This window comes from Nomascus leucogenys, chromosome 17 (assembly GCF_006542625.1).
Source record: "Nomascus leucogenys isolate Asia chromosome 17, Asia_NLE_v1, whole genome shotgun sequence".
Lineage (NCBI taxonomy): Eukaryota > Metazoa > Chordata > Mammalia > Primates > Hylobatidae > Nomascus > Nomascus leucogenys.
In genome coordinates, this window is record NC_044397.1 from 63,353,296 (window position 1) to 63,373,503 (window position 20,208).

At 41.5% G+C, this 20,208-nt stretch overlaps 1 protein-coding gene across 2 annotated transcripts in view; it reads left to right on the forward strand.

The window, feature by feature from the left end:
* The window catches only part of GLI3 (GLI family zinc finger 3), a 276,407-nt gene that overhangs the window by 212,605 nt on the left and 43,594 nt on the right, over positions 1–20,208 (forward strand). For both annotated transcript variants that reach the window (XM_012496984.2, XM_030796692.1), the window contains one exon: positions 1,530–1,670. In XM_012496984.2, the coding sequence (XP_012352438.2) occupies positions 1,530–1,670 (141 nt within the window). The remainder of the gene's footprint in view (positions 1–1,529; positions 1,671–20,208) is intronic.

Genomic DNA, 20,208 nt, shown 5'->3' on the forward strand with positions numbered 1-20,208 from the left:
CTCCTCCCAAGATTGGTGTCTTTGGGTCAGCTCCCCCTTCCTCCCTAGACCTGGTGTCTGTTTCACGGCAGTTCCCTGTCCACTGCATTGTTGACCTTGGCCATACTCTACATGTTGTGCAAAAGGCTAGATATGGAGTGACTAAATTGTTTTTCTAGCTCAGAAGCAAACGCAGACAGTGCAGGAAGCCATGCGGGGTATACCTTCTTGATAGTTTAGGCAGCTTGGGAGTATAGGCAACTGTAGTTCGTAGAGGAAATGGTTGCATTAATTTGTTGCTGGCCACAGGTGAGACCAGGCCTCAGTCCTCATCTGTGATTTTGGGCCTGAGTTATTGAGCTCCTGGACCCAAGCTTGAGCTGTGGCGGATCTACTGATGGGTCCTATATCATTTTTTCTTATTTTGCTACTTCCCACTTTCTAGGAGAGCCTGGCGAACCAGAAGGGATGAAAACACAACTAACCTAAGGCTAGTTAGATTCTGGCACTCAGCCTAAAATTCTGAAAGGAAGAGTGTAGGATTTCAATCCAGACTCCGCCTCTAGTCACTTAAATTCTCTGGGCCTCAGTTTGGACTCTTGTCCAATCTCTCTAGATGTCCACAGAATCTGGACCTTGCTGTCATCAGGCTGCTTCAGCCCAAACCTCAGACTACTTGCCCAAATTTCCTTTTCAGCAAGAACATGGAGGCTGGAGTAAATTGGTGTCACAGGCTCTGAAATGGATCTTTCCTCTTGCATATTGCCAGACAGCAACAACCTTGCTGGTTACACTTCAATGCCTGCGTACGGTTTTTATCATCTAGCCCCGGATTGGGACCTGAATCTACACAAGATGAATTCTCAAAATGACTTGTATTTGCATTGCTGTGAAGCTGCCGCAGGGGTTTCGGAAGGACTGTGCCCCTGAGCTTTGATGCTGTGGCCCCTGGGCCCTGGGTAGTGAGCATATCCTTAGAGATCAGAGGTGGAATCGGAGGGCATTATCCCTATAAAGTCCACAAAAGTGTCTCACACAGTCTCCAACAAAGGGAAAACAGAATTAGAAGTACTAGTAAACCATTTTCCTAGATTACAAAATATAAGAATAAACAAATTAGCAGACCGAAAATAATTAAAACAACTAAGCAAAATAGAAGTACCAATCTTTTGGGTAAAGACCTGTTTTGATTTATTTTCTTACGAGCTTGTTTTGTTTTTGTTTGTTTTTGGTTTTGTTTGGGTTTTTTTTTTTTAGAAGACATTTGGGTTTATTTTCAGCTTTGTAATCAGGGCAGCAAAGTTTGGCCTCAACTTTTAATTCATCATTTTGACAGGCTGTTGCCTTGAATCAGACGTTTAAAACTCTCAGAGTGTATTTGGTAAATCTGAAAATATGCATAGAAATGATTTTATTGTTTGACTTCTTCAATTCACAAAACCCTAGACCCAAATCTAATTTGGGTTTTTACTTTCTCTTCTTGTCTTCCCTCCCATTGTGTTTGATTCTTACCCCTTCTGTGTTCCCTGCCCCCAACCCTCTTCTTTCAGGAACAGCCCGAAGGAACAACCCTTGTCAAGGAGGAAGGGGACAAAGATGAAAGCAAACAGGAGCCTGAAGTCATCTATGAGACAAACTGCCACTGGGAAGGCTGCGCCAGGGAGTTCGACACCCAAGAGCAGCTTGTGCATGTAAGTGGATGGTATTCAGGAACGGGGCTTTACAGCTCTGTGACCCTTTCCAGGGAGGTCGGCCTCTCTGACCCTGAGCTGAGTCAAGTTTCTTAGTGAGCCGTATTGCGAGCTGGAGAGGGCTTTATGACTTTCTGAGAATAAAGAAAACTCGGAGCCACGGTGCTTGACCTGTTCAGTCAGCTAAAGCTGAGTGTAAAATTCAATAAAGTCTTCAATAGAGAGTGTAATGACTCTGATCCTGTAAGCCAGAAAACACTATTTTGAGTCAGCGACTTTGATGGTTATTGAGTAATAGTAAGCTGGACATGAATTATGATTAACCTTTTAACCAAGTTTGATTCCTCTTCCAAGACCCGGTAACAATGGAAAAAATGTGGAGATGAGGGATTTTCTTTTTTCCTCTCCCAAACTCTCAAAGCCTAAGGAAGCTCCCATTCTTTTAAGCCACAGTTAGTACTCTATATGAGCTAGGTAGCATAATTTCTTGGTTGGAGGCCAGACCTTGTGGGGTTAGTAGTTTCATGGAAAAAGTTATATGTGTTTTTAAATGTATTTAGTGATGAATGTTTTGGAAACTGCAGCATGGTCAGATTGAGAACCACACCTCCTCTTCACCAGGTTCAGGAATTTTTACACACTCTCCTGCGTATCATTTCAAAAAATGCAGTGTGCACAAAGCCTTCTCCCCACCCCATGCCTGATTTGTGATACTCCCTTCCCAGTGCTTCACTGTTCTTGGCACTTTCTTGAAGGCCAGTGGAGTTTTCCCTGGCAAATGGGACCAGGAGCGGCTGACGTGGAAGGGCATTTAGATGATCGAATATAAAAAGACGCAGGTGCTACAACTCCTGGCAGAAGCACAGGGTCTTGTTGAGGCATTAAGTGTGGCAGTTAAACTTTTAATAGGATGAAAAATTGGACAAAGTAGCGTTTGTTGCGATTCCGCTCCTCCTGCTCTCTCTCTTTTTCTCTTTCTCTCTCCACTTTCATGATCCATTCTTTTTTTTACAGTAACTGTATTTTTAGGCAATTCATGTTTCTTGATAACCCTCCTCCATTTAGATTAAACACTAAAATTATGAAGTCCCTCTTACATCCCACATGTTTCATAGGCGGTGTGAGCTTTTAATGTGTATCTCCTGCAACTCGGCGCATCCCATGTAATGTATTCCACGGATTACAGTTACACTACAGTGTTAAGCACACAGGTTGCCAGATTTTGAGCTCTGTTCTATACAGAAGGTTTTGAGGATTTTACATGACATCGCCAGGGTCCCTCCCCTCCATTTCTTTTTAAATTATGTCTCCTGGTGATTGTATGGGAAGAATTGTAGATTTCTGAGCACAGAAAAAAAAAGTCAAATGTTTTTAATTAAGGTATATTTCCAGAATTTTTCCATGAACTTAATTCAATTCTTTCTCTTTAATTTAATGCAAGTGTTATTTTTAAGCCAAGCCTGACTTAATGGCCATTTATTCTTGCTGACTGTTTTAATGGAAATCACAAAGACACTGGAATACCAAAGGGGAGAAAAGTTTGGAATTTTTGTTTTAGTATGGGGAAATACTCCCAAAGAGTAGCATATGCCATGTGTATCCTTAGTGATATAATGAATGACCAACAAACATGAAGAGAATTGTTTGTGTAAAAGCTGCCATCATAGAAGAGATGTTGGCAGGGTGTCTTGCTTTTTAAAATATCCTGAAGTCTCATGGTGCTGTTTTGGAGGCTAAGTCATTGTAGTTTGCAAGGAATGTTGGATACTGGTTCAGTCATTACCAAATCAGGAACGAAATAAGAGCTTATTCTAAGTCTATATTTAAAATGAATTGTGCTCCTCATAAGAGGCAGGGTTTGAAGTAATATTTTTTGGAGTGCGGTAGTAGCTTAACCCTTTCACAGCCTAAATACGGTAATGTGAAAGCTTTTAAAAGATGATGAAATTGCAGGTATTTGAATTTAATTTCAGTGGCCAGTGATCTCAATGATGTTTTAATAGAGAGATCTGAGTAGTTTTAAAGGAAGGCTGCTTAAAACTACCAAGTAAATGACTACCATATTGTCTGTTTTATCAAAACGATCTTTAAAAAATATGAATGCACACGTATACAGTGGACTATTTTAATTTCAGATTAACCAGAAGAAATTCATGTCAAATCCTCATGTCAGGATTAGAAGAAAATCCAATATATTACCTTTACGATATTAATTTTAGTCTGAGACAAATTATGTGAATAAATAAACTTAAATAAATTAAGAATTATAATTTACAACAACATAAATAAGAATACTAGTTTATATCACTTATTTTCCACCTTTTTACTTACTGTCTGAGGTGCAGGAACCCCTAGTTTGCATGTTTAAATTGATTCTACATTGCATGCCATGCGTGTACTTTCTTACTCATGAGTATATCTGGCAGCAGTAGTGGTGGCCTGTTATAGAATAGGCAGGTGCTTTGTATTATGTTGATTGAAGGAATAGCTACTTCAAGTCCACCTAATTACTTTGGTGGTAGAATAAATACCAGTTGCAAAAACTACTTTTTTACAGAGGAAAGCATTAACAGTTTCCATTCCTGTGACTTTCCTTGGAGAGAGGACATTTTGTGAATTAGTTGAATTTTCATGCCACATACAACCAAGAGGCAAGGTGTTAAACCATTCTGATGCTCTGCCTTATTTATAGCCGTGACCCATTCTTTTTCCCCCTCTTACAGTTAATAGAAAGATTCATGATTCTTCATGGTTGTCTATCTAGTGTCTGACAGTCCCGACTGCCTGCTAAAGCAAGTCACTATCTATAATTGATATCCTTCCGGGGAATAGGGTGCTGGCTGCAATTGAAGGGCTTTGCTGAAAGCTCTTAAATCCTGACAAGTTCTCCCCTTGTTCTGGTTCAGTCGTTGAGCTGCACGGTTGGAATTCTGGAGTTATTTGAACTTGGTGCAAAAGGGAGACATGTGTTTCACATTAGCAAATCACAAAGTTGAAGAAGAGAATTAGAAACTCGGCTGACTTTGCCCGCCAGGTAGTCTCATTTCCACTGTAATGCACTCCATGTACTCTTGAAAAGATTACCTCGTCCATTACTATCTGAACAGATGGGCTAAATATTAGCCTTTCCCTTCTCTTCTCCTTTATTTCAAGCCCCTCTCCTTCACCAATTATGTGTTTATTCTAGGTTTACTGCTGGGTCTTTATCACAGGGATGTTTAATTAATTTATCTTTCCAGCAAGATAATTACAATTGGGCTTAGTTACTCTCAAGCTAGTATTAAATTTGTCATAAATTTACTTTTATGACCAGAAGCTAAGAAGATAGGTGTGTATTTTTGTTAGCTTTGTTCTTGTACTTCATCCCTTTCTTGGTGTCAGTTAAAATTGAAGGAAACAAAAAAGCAAGAGGAGTATATAGAACGAAAATTAATTCCAAGTACATTGAAGACTGAATTTATTATTGATTTGCCAAGATGCAAATATTTTCTCTCGCCATTTGCAAGGCACACATTCTAACATCTCAAAATGAATTGAAAGTCCATATTTTTCTTCAATTTTAAATTAACCAGACCTTTTTCTGTTGAGCATTATATTATAAAAGACGTGAATCATAACTTCAAATGTGTTTCTGAGAGTTGTAGTGTAACCATTCTCAAAGTGTTTTTTGGTTTTGCTTTCTGTTTATGCTATTTGGTTTGTGCTGATGGTATTTGGTTTAGCTTGTGTTTATTATGGAAAACAGCTCAGCTCAACTTCTTCCAAGGAGGAAGGATGCTTTCTGTCTACACAGAGATCCATTTCCCTCTTGTTTTAATTTTGTCCTAGAAGTAAGTTCCATCTTTGGCTATTTGATGTTTGAGGTGTCAGAAATATGCACAGCCTGCAGCACACGTTAGTCTCAGGTTCTCTGAAACCTGCACACTTTGGTTGTGCATGACATTGTATATACCACCTATGTTTTGAGAGGCTTTCTAAGAGGAGGAAAAGGAATAAACATAAAGAACTTCCATCTCAGTGTGGAGTCATTACTGCTGAGTGGCTGGTTATGCTTGAAAACATCAGTGCTGAGATCGAAAGAATAATAGTATCATCACCATACTTCATGTCCACCTGTTTGCTGTAACTCTGCAACTTTTCACCCTGAAAACCCCCTATTTCTGTGTAAGAAATAACACACATAATATTCTCCCCGCAAGGGTCTTTAAAAAGTCAAATGATTTTAAAAGTTTTATTCCCCAGCCCAATCCCCAGCAGCATGACCCTGCAGGGCCCTTGGCAATCACACTGGGGGATGTTGTCTTCTACCTGTGGGGCAGAACCGCAGAGAACGTGAGAGGTATTTCTGTTAGCACCCAGCTTCAATTGGGTGGCATTTAAGTCTCTGTAATCCTCCATTTGTCTCCTTGAAGCATAGTGTCAAAAATTCACCTTTTTGTAGAGTGATTAACCACCTACTTGGATTTTAAAATGCTTTCATATGCTGCGAATTTTGATCTCTAAAAGCATGCTGAAGTTTCCTTTATCAGAAGAATACAGTCATAATCACCTTTGCTGCCATTTGGAAACAAATTCTATACATCAGCAGCATGAAAATGAGGGGCTTTCTTTTTAATATAGAGATTTAGATATAAAGAAAGCACATCTAATTTGTGAAGAATTGATGTGTCTGTAGAAACGCAAGGAAGAGTTAGGATGTTAAGACATTCTTTTCACATTAATACCGTGATCCTAAATTTGCATTTTAAATGTTTCCCATATAATTTTGATCCCTTTGCTAAAGTTGCATTGTCTATCCTTACCTAAGAGAAAATTGAGTTTAAGATGTGATAGGGGTCTCAGATATGAGGCAGAAATTAGTTTTGTGTGCACATAAAACATAAAACGAATGAGTGGAGATTTTGATCTTATTTTCCCTACATGGAGTTGCTAGTTAATTCGGTTACTCTAATTATTTGGAAACACGGCATATAAAATATAGACTAAGAACTACAAACTTCAAAGCCATCTTTTGACAATTTTGCCTTAAGGATCACGTTCTCTTTAAAGTTGCTGACTAAATTGCACCTGCAGAAATTGTTCCCATAAAGAGACACTCAGGAGATCAGATCGAGTGCGAGGGTGTGTGAGGGCTGTGTGGTCCACCAGCCAGAGCCCCTCAGGCCCAGCTGGGATTCTGAGTGGCAGCCCCATCTCTGCCCTGACTCTTGGGATGACCTCCTTAGAACCATTTGACCCCTTAGAACGTTATTTTCTCACTTATCATACTGTGAAACAGCCGTGAAAATAAACGCTGTCCCCAATGTCCAAGGCCAAGCAGAGATCACATGCAGTAGGTCTAATGAGAAACAGACAGAGGGTCTCGAAGAGGTCACTCCGTCTCTCGTTGTTTTATGTGTGTGTTTCGCTGGGTTGAGTGGGGGAGGAGAATGCGGTGGCACTGTTGGTTTCTGTGGCTTATTTTCTATTAATTGTTGCTAAACTGGGATGTACGCTAGACTGAAGCCAAGAGACTTCCTTTTTCTTCCTCATTGTGTTTCTGCTGAATAAGACCGGGCCAAGACATCTTGCCTTGTTCAACCTTGGTTTTAGTCAAAGAAAGCAAAAAGTTTGAATTGGATAGTCCTTAGGACAGGGATGGCAAACAGATTCTCCCTCAAGTGCCAGCTTGCTGGCTGGCAGCCACTGGGAGTGCTGTGCAGAGTCCCCCTCCCCTTTCAGCCTGGGAGGGAATTTGGGGTGGGCTGGGAGTGGCGGGGGGGCTGTGAACAGTTATGGGTGACTGCCCCCAGGTGGAGTTTAGGAGGCGGCCATGTATTAGTTACTTTCTTAATTCATTCATCCGTTGTATACTCCCTGAAATATTTCATCAAAATCTTCCTCCAAGTAACTGTTTCTGACATCTGGGGAACATTTTCTTATTGAAAGCTTTTTAGCTGGTTCTCAATGATACTTTAGGTGAGATTCTAGATTCTGCCAACAATTAGTGCCATGGAATATTCTGTATGGATCCACTCCAGACAAGTGGGAATGGTGGTCACTTTGGGCTGGGCTGCATACCTCATTTGAATATACTTGCCTATAGCAGATGTTGCTGGCATAATATATTCTCCTGTTTATTAGGAAAAGTACAAGCCAAAATTAGTGGATCAGCCATTTGCTCAACAGCTCTTGATGAGATGTGCAGAGCCCTGGTAGGTGCTACATGGGCTGGGGACAGCCCGTGTGGTACCCACAGCCCCAGCTTTGTGGTGGGCACATGATTTACACCCTCAAGGACTGGACAGTCTAACTGGGAGGTGGGGATAAGGAAACATAAAAGCGTAGTGAACAACAAGAGGCGAAACATAATGAAGTCATAATTGTGTATTGCGACTCTATGGGCTGAGAGAGGGAGGAGTACAGAGGAATACTGGAAAAGACTCCTAGGAAACAGGTGGAAAATATGGTTAGGGTCAAAGTAAATCATGCAGGTAAACTTTTGAGGCCTGATGAAATGATGATGATGATGATGATGATGATGATGATGGTGATGGTGATGATGATGATTTGAGAATAATTAGCACCTGATTTGAAAGAATACTTTTGTTTCCCATCGTTACCCAGTGGCAGTACAATGTGAATGTGTTTCAAAGCCGACGGACCTGGGTTCCCAGCCTGCTCTGCTCCCAAGGAAAATAGTGACTTTTACCACATAAAATGGGAAGGGAATTAGCTAAAAAAGTTATACTCAATAAAATGTTAGTGATTCTGCTTATAAGAGAGAAAAATGTAAAGATATTTAGAGGCTGCTATGTCCATGCATGTCACATGTAAAAGCAGGGGTTAGGTTAATATTCAGGCAGTGTTGGGGTTGGTCTGTCAGCTTGAAATTAGTAACTACAAAAAGATGTCGATAGGCCCCCAGTTCATGAAACACTGCGAGAGAAGAACTGGAGAGGCCTCTGGGTTCATTTCTTCCATTGCAGGTTCTTCCTTGTGCGTTTCTGCGGTGTGGAGATTCCATCTCTCCTGTTCATGTGTCCTGACATCCTTCTGGAAATTTTCTTCAGTGGTTACACCAAACCAAGGTTTCTCCACTCTAGCACATAGGGGCAGATCATTCTCTGGTGTTGGGGGTTGTCCTGGGCACTGTAGGGTGTTGAGCAGCATCCCAGGCCTCTCCCCACAAGATGCCAGTTCTTTATAGTGGGGAGCTGTCCTGCGCATTCCCTCCCTTGTCATGACAACCAAAACTGTTTCCAGACATTGTCAGATGTCCCTGGGAGACAGTATTGTCCCCAGTTCTGCCCTAAATATTTCCTCTTGCCGCATAGTGTGGAGAAAGAAAAACACACTTAAGAAAAACAAAAAAAATATAATTGCAATTAAAGAAAAAGTTTCTCCTGTTTCAATGTACTTTAGAATGTTCAGATTAGAAATCAGAGATGATCTCATTAAAATGTATCTAGTAAGAAGCTACTTAAATATACCTATGTGTGTGTGTGTGTGTGTGTGTGTGTGTAAACTGGCAGAGCTTACTTTAAAAACCACATTTGCTAAGGTTAGGCACACAGTAGTTCTCAGTAAGGCCCATAACCAGCCAAGCCCCTTTTCTTGGTGGAGAAACTCCATCACTGTTTTTTTTTTCAGCCCTGGGGAAGTCACACAGACTCCAAATTCTGAGATCATGGCAGGCAGAATTGGAGATCAGGCTCCTGCTTTGACATAAAACAGAGCTCCGGGAACAGAAAGCAGTTTTCTAATGCGAGGACTTTTTTTTTTTAAGATTTGGGGATATTTAGGCTTCTCTGGGATTAGCCAAATACTACCATGGAGGCATTTTTATTTTTTCTAGAACAGTTAATGTTGCAAGAGAAGAGAACTGTAAATGGGATATCCTCAAGAGAGTATGTGTAAGCCAAGGCCTTAAACTTAAACCAACCCCACTCGACCCCACCCAGTTACCAGTAAAACCAGCATTAATCAGTGAGTGGGGGATGGGAAGAACACCAGATAGTGTGTTGGAGATCTGTCTTTCATTGCTACATCTGCCAGAAACTGTTTCTGAATTTAAGTCACCCTGCAGTAAGTCCTCCATGTCTCATCTGTAAAGTGGAGATAATAATATCCATTCTAGGTTCTTCACTGGATTTTTAAATTTGTTTTTTGTTTATGAGGATAGAATGAGATCCTATAACGGAAGTCCTTTGTAAACTCAAAAGCTTTATTCAAACATAAGGAAAAATAGAATCCATAGCAAGTAGTACTAATAAACTCACTCAGTTGAAGAATGGAGAGATTAAGTGCACTTTTATGAACATTTAAAAATAGTCATAAGTATACCATTGATTCAGTTGCACAGGCTCACCTATGCAGGCTGTTGTTAATCTTACCTGTTTACTCATCTGCTGTTGATCCATCATCACCACCTGGTGGCCACTACAGAAATTGCAGGCATAGTATCTAGAAGAAAACGCTTCATGCATATCCGATCTAGGGTGCTGGGGTTGGGGGCTATCCCTTTGGGTAAGGGGAGCATACAGGGCAGGCTGTTATGAGTACTATCGATGTACAAGCAGGACAGCGGGAAAATGAGTAAGGTGAAGGCACAGAAGAAGGAATGAAAGATACATCTCATGGACATTGGATATGAGCATGGTACAGAATAAACTGGCGGACTTAAACACAGAAAGACCATTGCAGAAAGGCATTGGGGATTCTATGTGGAGAAGACAGCAGGAAGAAGTTAATGGGTACAGAAAGTATGGGAAAATTTTATCTATGATTATAGCTAATATAATAAAAGGCTGAGGTTTTGGGCATCTCTTTGAATTAGAAATATAATTACAAATGATTTGTTTTATGCTTTTTGGTTGAAGAGTGGTATGATAAGTAATGCAGTTAGAGCAGAACCAAAGTATGTCCGGAAGGCAGAAGGGTAGTGGGTAGTAAGATTAAAGAGCCGAGTAGCACCATGTCATGGGAGATGTGATGGCTAGACTAGGAGTCTGACTTTTATTCCAGATGGAGTAAGGAGAATTAAATGCTTTTGATGAGAGGAATGGCTTGAGCCAGCATCAGCTTTAGAAAGATGGGGCTGAGCCTTGCAAAACCTGGGAAGTTGCAAGTACAGTGTATTAAAGAGGGCAAGGGTAGACTGGGGTAGGGCCAGAAGTGAGACTCTGCAGTGGAAGTTATTTGAAATTATTTTTTAAAATTTGGGAGGATAGTTTGGAGATGTTGTATGAGTACAGTCTGAGCAGCTGATGTGGATGTTCTGCATGATATCCAGAGAGAAGTCAGAAGCTTCAGGGCTGCCGGCTGAGCGCTGAGAGGAGATGTCCATGGAACCCCTGTCTCTTGCCTGTGTGGCATCAGACTCTTTACCAAAGGGTACTAAGATTCTGCTATCTTTCTTTAAAAGAGGATTATCAGGGTTGTTGGGAGAATTATCTCTGATAGTTTACGGGAGATACCTACTACAGTGCTAGTCAAGTTTTTAGAGCCAGTTAGCTTTTATTGTGATTGTTATCATCTTTCCTTTGGCATTATTTTGCTTTGTGCAAAATAAGGTGTGCCAGGCCAAGCCAGTGGCACATGCCTATAATCCCAGCACTTTGGGAGGCCATGGTGGGAGGATCACTTGAACTCAGGAGTTCAAGACCATCCTGGGCAACATAGCAAGACCCCATCTCTACAAAATAATAATAATAATAATAATTTAGCCGAACATGGTGAGGCATACCTGTAGTCCCAGCTACTTGAGAGGCTGAGGTGGCTGCAATGAACTATGATTGCATCACTGTACTCCAGCCTGGGCAACAGAGTGAGACTGTCTCAAAGAAAAATAATAAGGTGTGTCTTATTTTCTAGTTATGACTATATAATCCTGTGGCACACAGGCATCACCTGGCAAATAGCTCCATACATCTACAGTGGCCACTTTTCTTCCAATCAGGGCAGGATTGTTTTGGACAAATACAGAGAATGAATATTCAAAGCATTAGTTCTGGTGGGCTTAGACAAATAAAATAGGTAAGTCAACCACATTTTATTTCCAAGTGGCAATTCAGATGAATGGGATGTAGTTCCTGGTCTGTTTGGCAGGAATGAAAATGTCTTTCTAATCAGGAAAACAAAACTGCACCAGCTGTCTTCTGTTAGATTCACAGGACTCTCTCCACTCGACCATGTCTCTAACATAACCGGCCCAATCTTATCTCGGCTGCTCCACCTGCCTAAAGGGACATGGTGTTTCTTTAGGCTCTCCCTTGTGCTTCAGCACATGTGACCTGTCCCAAGGAGCTCTCTAGGACAGGCGGGAGAGCCCGGTTCATGAAGAGGAGGTCTTCCTGGTGGCCTTTCCTGGGGGCAGGGAGAGTTCGCACAGGTTCCTCTGGTGCAGTTTCTACCACAAGATAAAGCAGTCAAGCTGCAAGTGAAACACAGCCCTCACTGTATTCCTCCTCGTGTTTAGCAGAGATAAACTTCACTGGAATCTCAGTACTGAGCCATTTGGCTTCTGGCTGTAGCTTTAATTGGTAAAATGCAGATTTTTTTTTTCTTGATCAAGAGGGGATTATTCTTGTTATCAGTCCAGAGCATCTTATTTTAAGATGAAAAGCCTTTATGGAATTACAGATGCCAGCACTTGTACAAAGCTTTCTGGGGATTGACAACTCAAAGAGAAAGTATGATTTATTAGCCTATAATGGCTAACCCTGAGCAATGGTCTAGGTCCTACTGATTTGTGAAATTGCTTAATGTGAACTGCCTTTTTATGCTACACAAGCCCCAGGTTACTCAAATAAACGTAGTGTCTACATTACATGAAATGTTACGGGAGAGAGAAGAAGAAAAGGGAGGGGGGAGAGGAGCAAGGTGGATTCTAAAATCCATCTTGGTGGTGCCTTTTACAGTAGTTTGGCTGATAAGCTGGCAGAGGAAAGATTAATAACGAGGCTTGTCGCTATCAGTACCTGCTTGTCGATTCCCTGTAACAGGGCTGTCTGTTCAGCATGGAAATTATTGATTAAATAAAAATTGCTATTAGATTGTGATGTGATCCATAATCACAAACAATGGTGGACATTCCTGTCTTAGATCCTCGGCCATGCATCAAGTTGTTTCTTTTTTTCCCCGGACCGTAATTTATGTTGTGCTGACACTTGGGCTCATTAGGTTTATCCTTTCTGCTCAGAGGTACGAGCGGTGAGGACCAGCAGGAAGTCAGGGAGGAAGAGAGGAGAGATGATGGCCCCGGCCAGGGGTCTGGCCAGTGTACTCACTGGGCTAGCGTGAACATGTTGCAGTAAAATACGTATCACATAGCAGTTACCATTTTGACCATTTTGAAGTTTGCAATTCAGTGTGGCATGAGCACAGTCACAATGTTGTGTAATCACCAACACTGTCCACTTCCAGGACATTTTGATCACCCCACAAGGCAGCTCTGTATGCATGAAGCGGTTACCTCCCATTCCCCCTCCCTGCCAGCCCCTGAAAACCACCAACTTGCCTTCTGTCTCTATGGATTTGTTTATTCTGGATATTTCTTATAAATGAAATCATACAAAATGTGACCTTTTGTATGATTTCTGCCTTTTTTGCACTTACCATGTTTTCGAAGTTCATTGATGCTGTGGCAGGTATCAGTGCTTTATTCTTTTTTATGACTGAATAATATTCTCTTGGATGGCTATACCACACTTTGTTTATCCCTGCATCCGTTGATGGATATTTGAGTTTCTACTTTCTGGCTACTGTGTTACTGTGAACATTCATTTACAAGTTCATGCTTGAACACCTGTTTTCAGTTCTTTTGGGTATATCCCTAGAAGTGGGATTGCTAGGCCATGTGGTGATTCTCTTTGCTTTATTTGAGAAACTGCTAAAGCTATGGCAGGGTTTAAGCTGTAGGCTCTGCGTTTTTCAGGTGGTCTCACCTTTAACTTCATTCTGCTTCCCTCAGTACCACCCCTTCTTGCTTGAGTGCTGCCTAAGCTCCCCTGGGCTGGGGACTCAGTCTGGCTGTGGAGTGCTCTGTGACACTGCTATCTGTGGGTACACAGGCATTACCCAGCAAATAGCTCCATACATCTACAGTGGCCACATCTACAGTGGCCACATTTCCCCTAAACAAGGTGGGACTAAATAGTCAAAGCATTAGGCTAGGTGGGCTCAGACAAATAAAATAGACTGGTAGGTTGACCACATTTTATTTCTAAATGATGACTCAGAGGAACGGGATGTAGGTTCTGTTCTGTTCTGTAGGAATGAACATAATCCTCTTTTAGTAGCTGGTTTGTGTGTCCTCCTTCCTGGACATTATTGCTGTGGTCCCTCCTAATTGTGGAATCTTAAAAATGACCTAACCAACTATGAGGAGGTCTAGAAAGGCTGAAAAACGTATTGAAGGCCACTAAACTCATTAGTGAGTGGTTTGCTACTGATTAGTCAGTTCCCTCATACACAAATCATATTGTTTTAATGGCTGCTTGGTGTATATAAGGAAGGTTTGGCCTTTAGATGTTCTTAACGATTAAATGTATGCATTTTACTATCTCACACTTCACCCCAACAAAGACAGTCCCCTTCCCCTGTCCACTTCACTCAAGTTGCCTCAAGTTTGATATTTGCCCACATATTTATGGCCAGTTAGATATCATTGAAAGCGAATATAACACTTTGTCAGAAACTTCAGACCCTTTGATCAAAACACAGGTGAAAATCACATTCTCATCTATAACTGAATATTTCCACTCAGGCTAAAACCCATGAACTCATCCAGAAGAGGCATCTGTCTATTGATGTGGGCAGGTGTGCTATTGATTATCCTAAACTTAAAGCTGGAAGCAACACTTAGAGGAAGCATAGCTTCTTAACTTGAACCTCCAAGCTCCCAGTGCACTCGCCTACCCAGCCCTGTGTTATTTACCAGTCCCACTTTAAGCCGCAGCTTCACATGGAGAGAGGCAGAGATGAGGCTTCTCCAGAGGGAAACGGCTCTCAGGGCAGCCCCTGGAGCCTCGTGCAGGCACAGGGGCAGGTGCCCAGGAGCAGTTCCGAGTGTCAATCCTGGCTTCCCGGGGGGCCTTGTTGAATAGCAAGAGACTTTGGAGAAAGTGCCGCAAGTCAGTTGAGGACCATTCCAGAAAGCCACTGTAAGCATTCACGGATTATCTAAGAAAGAAAAGACCAAGTTTGAAGAATATAGATCCCAATGGAATTCTTTGATAAAGTTAGATACATACAAAAGATTGAAAGAAAGTAAATATGTGGAAATAAGAAAGAACTAGTGACACAGACTTACCTGAACATATCCAGTCCACTGGGGCTACTGTGGGTCCTGATGGCCGCAGAGAGGATGCTGTAGGATCCAGGAATGGGGAGGCACATCCCTTGGAATGAATGGTTTAGAATCAACGAATGGCAGTGAAAGCAAGCAGCTCACTTCCTCGTTTGCCCATCTTCTGTGTTGGTCCAAGTGAATGTTCATTTGTTCATTTTCTTATTTGTTTGGAACAAGAACTGAGAGGACAGCGATGACGCCGATGAGACCCGTTCTCCTGGGGCTTCCCATTGGGAACAGAGACAGCGGGAAAAGGAAGCATACCTGCCCAGCTGACACGGGAGTAAGATCGTTGATTGGCAAGGGAGTCAGAGGCCAGTTGAATGGCAACGTCAGGACTGCAATTTCTTACAAATGGCACAATGAACCAATATCAGAAATTTTTTATCAATTACAAAAAAAAAAAAGAACAATTTGCTATGGGAGATAGAAAGTGGTGACTATCATTCTGTATTTTCAAAGGGGACAAGAAAATGCATTCTGAAAGTTCCAAGGGTAGGGTCATGTCAATTCTAGAGAAAACTCTATTTTTATTATCATAAACGTGTTGTCCTATTATAAGATAAAATGGTGATCATTGGCACCCTCTGGGTTCACCAAGAAAACTGTCACCCTAGACCGGGCTGACATTTTCTTTCACAATATCATTAGACTGTTTGTTCAGGAAAATATAGTAAATATGATTGACAGGACTTCAGCAAAACCTTTAATAAGAAACTATGGCCAAGGCAGAGGAAGATGGTTGTGTTAAACAGCAGTTAGGAGATGTAGTTGTTGGGTGGATGATAAGGGCATGGTTTGGCACCAGTCAAGGGAGCTGTTTGTAGAACCGTGCTGCTGGGCTGGGCTCCCAGCCCTGGTCTGCATAACAATTTGGTGTACTTGTTTCCAGGATGAAGTTGTGGAGTGCAATTATCATCAGAGTTGTTTGTGAGGAATGTTTATATCCAGTTAGTGACTGAATCAGGATCCTCAGAGATCTTGAAAAATAAAAAACATGAAATAGCTCTAAGGAGATTAAAAATTTTGATAACAACATACGGCCTTTAATTAACTATAAGTTCACTATTACAAGACAAAGATAGTTTCCACCAAGCCTAGCTAATGTGATTCTCAACTATAGAAATAGAAGTATGTTATTAGAATTTTTCTCAAAGTATCTCTGGAAAAGAGCACCTTAGTGCTTTTTCTTTAGAAAGGCACTCCACTTTCTAAAGATACACTGATGTATAGGCATTGGATCAGGTAGAGAAAGAGCCAGACTTGCCTTGTGTAGAGTGGTTGACAGAACCATGTAAGAAGGTGTGGTTTGCGCCTGTAGTCCCAGCTACTTGGGAGGCTGAGGCTGGAGGATTACCTGAGCCTAGGAGTTCAAGGCTGCAGTGAGCACTTGTGAATAGCCACTATGCTCCAACCTGTGCGACATAGGGAGACCCCATCTCTGAAAAAATAAAGAAGAACCAAGGAAGAGAAGTTTTGCAAGTTGAAGGTGGGCAGAAAGTGCCAAGGGACATGATAACTGCTTTCAAATATTTGCTGGTGGTTGGCTGTCCTGTGGGAGCTGGATCCTGCTTGTCCTCAATGTATGGATTAAAGGTCCAATGCATGGAAACCATAGGGAGACAGATTTAGGCTTGGTATAAGGAAAGCCGAATTGACCTCTGAGACCCGTGCAAAATGTTTACCCAGGGAAATGGGAGCTCCTGTAGTGCAATGTGAGGTTGTTTAAACTGTACACCATGGGTGTGGGGTATTATAGAGGTAATACAGAGCATCCAGTGGGTTGCTGGACTAGATTTACTTAGTCCCACTCGAACCTGAGTGAAATTCTTTATACTGCAGAAGTTTCTTGCAAGCCAGTTACATGCCTGTGTTCAAAGCAGGGACGGATTTTCATTTGTTCTCAACAAAGAACAATATCATCTCAGTTTTATAACACTCCAGCAGTTTTTCCTCTCCATCTAGGTCAAGACTTTCCCTTCTTTATTTTAATTTTTTTAATTATAAAACATATTACTACTTAGTAAAACAAACTAGGCTGACATACTGTTTGAAAGGGTGAACCTCTGAGTTCCTCAGGTAACTGACATGGGGTGAGAATGTGGGTACCGTGAGGCCTCAGTTTTTCCTTGTATACCAGAGCCACCTCTGTTGTGAAAACTTCTTAGATTTTTTTATTTCTTCTCATTTTATTTTGATGTGACCATTCCTGCTATGGGTATTACATATGAAAATTCCCATATAATTTTCTTTAGAAATTAGTCTTGTGCCGTGAGTGCTTTTGTATCACATACATTTTATTCTGAGATCCTTTGAGATAAAAACATTAGTGCCGAGCTTATTGAGAGGTCAATAATCAAGTACTTTGAGAATACCAGGAAAGGCATTTTTTTCCTCAATAAATACTTCTTTTTCTCTTGGGTTTGCACTGTGGAAATGTGTGCCCTAACTCTTAACCTGAAGGATATAAAACTTGGTGTGATCATTGAGTTTTTAAAATCACTTTTTAAAAACCGCAGTCCTTAGCAGAGTGCATCTCAATCTTGTTTTTATTTCAGACACATAAGAGATGACATAAGAACTTTTAACTTGGCTGAGCTCTTTCTCATTCTGTCTGTTGTGTAGCAATATCTTGCTGTTGGGTTCTTCTTTCTTCCTTCCTTTTTTTTTTTTTTTTAAAAATTTCCTCCTTAGCATCATTATCTTGGTAATTCACTTCACTCTATTCCCCTGTGTTCTGGGTGGAGCTAAGATATCTTTGGTGGTGTTGGTCAACTGGCCCTTCATTTTCCTCCTCTCCTTCGTGAATTTCCAGTTAAGGATGAATGTTTCCTTTTGAGAAACTGTTGGCTGTAAGCTGAGGCTGAGCTAAAAACACCTGGGAGAGCCACACCTGCTGCCTGTGGAACCCAGCCACATTTCTGAAGCCTGAGAAATGACCCAACCCTGTTATCACTTCCACTTCCTGATGCTTTTATAGTCAGGAACTCCTGAAATGTAGAATTTCTACATTAAGAAATGTAGAAACTAAGAAATGAATAAAAAGAACCAAATAGAAATGAACTGGTCTTTAAGTCCTAAGAAAGTGCTCTGTGAAATGCGCTTACCAGGGCCTCCCTGGCAATTCCTGTTAGGGATCCTGTAAGTGTCAGAAATGCCTTCCCTGAGAAACTTGGGCTCCACCTGGCTGGATCACTTGAAGTTATCCATGTTTCCCTGGAATAGCACATTCCCCACTTGGGAATAAACCTAACTGACCCCAGCCCCCAAAATTAGGAGTTGTAATCCTTGTCGGAGCCTTTTGGGCCTGTCCCCTGATAGGGTATCTGTAGCCTCATACACATGCAGGTTCACACACTGTATATCTCAATATTTAGAAGCTGTAAGCCAAGCTCACAAACTGATAAATGAATGAAATGTTTCATACTTTGTCTAATACACCTGTATTGTGACTAGGGAGGGCAGGTTTCATAGAGAATTCTTGGACTCCTCAGAGTTCTCTGCCAGCACGTGGTGGCCCAGGGACAGTTGTCTCCCAGCCCACCCTCTTCTCCTCCCACTCTTGGAGATGCCTGTTCCTGAGCCTCACCCCAGAGCTGAGGAATAATTCCTGTGCATACAGAGATCTGAGAACCACTGCCCCCACTAACTTTCTGCATTGAGGGAAGCACCAGGCAGCCTGTGCCCCACTGGAGCCTGAAGTCTGGCAGACAACAGACAGCCTTGTTCTGGGCAATGTTGCCCTTCGAGCTCGGTTATCCCTTATACTTTTTTAAGTACAGGGGGATCCATATTCTAGTTTAGAATCTGTTCCCTGCGTCATTTGCTAAACTTATTTTATCTTTTGAGGGATGATATATATTCAAATTAGGGATAAGTGGCAAAGCAACAAGATCCTTTATGGTAGAAACATGCATTTGGTTGGTTCTAAGTGTTGTAACATCATTTCGCTTATGGAGACCATGCTGAACTTGGGACTATAACTAGGGAATAATGTGAGATACCCATCCCTCACGCCCTGAGAACAGCCTCGTCCCTCTCCCCTTCCTCAACTCCTCTCACTAACTAGTGTCCTCCAGGGGACTCCAGGGGGGACCCTGTCTTTGGTCTTTAGAACTCGAGAGGAACAAAACAAGGAAAGAGAAATTGAACAGGAAGCTAGAGAGATAGTAAAATAATATCCTTTGTCTTCATCCGCTTCCCTCCCTTCCCACGTCGGGCAGTGGTTAATGCTGCAGCAAAGTCCAGTGGGTCGGTGTCTGAACAGTGGACAGGAGACCTGGGGAGGCGAGCACCTGGGCTGTATTCTAGGGGGCAGGTGTCAGCTGCTCCCTGCCAAGGGTACAAAAGGCAGCACCGTGTTCACTCAATGGACTCCAAAATTTAGAGGAGGTCTATCCAGACATGGCTCTGAATCAGTTGTGTGTGTGTGTGTGTGTCTCTGTGTGTGTCTGTGTGTGTGTGTGTGTGTATGTGAATTCAGGATAAAGAATGTTTTTTAGCAGTTAAGCACTTTGCTCCACATCCATCCATCTATCCATCCATCCATTCTTAAATTTTGACGTTCTAAAATATGGCAAATGTTATATTCACATACAGTAGAGAGCCCTTAAAGAGACCACACTCACCAAAGCATTCAATAAGGGGAACATAATGAGGCTTACTAAAGCAACAGGGAAACGGTAAGGTTCAGATAACTATTTTTTTAAAACCCAAATCCATAATTCCTTCAAAAGTAGTTAAAACCAAAGGCAACTTTTATTAAAATGTTAATATTTTAAAATATTTTTGTCTTCATGTATTTCTAAAAATTGAGTCTGTACTCGGTGTGTGGGTTCTGTGAGTTTCTATTTTGTGTCTTGCTTTCATCATATTAATGTGCCATAATCACTGAATCATTGTTGTTTGTAATTTACGGTTTTTCTCGCCACTCTTTTTGCCATCAGAAATAATAAACCTCTTTGTGTAAAATTCTTTGTTCCTAATTTGGATTGTTCCTTTCAGATATAATTTTTAAAACCAAATAACTGAGTTAAACAGATGAATTTTAGAACGATTTGAACTAAATTTAAAAGAATATATCATTCGGATTTTGCCTGGAATGTTACTAAAGCCTTGAATTGAAAAGAATATCATTATCTAAAAACCAGTTTCCTGGCCCAGGATGGTGGTTTATGCCTGGAATCCCAAGACTTTGGGAGACGC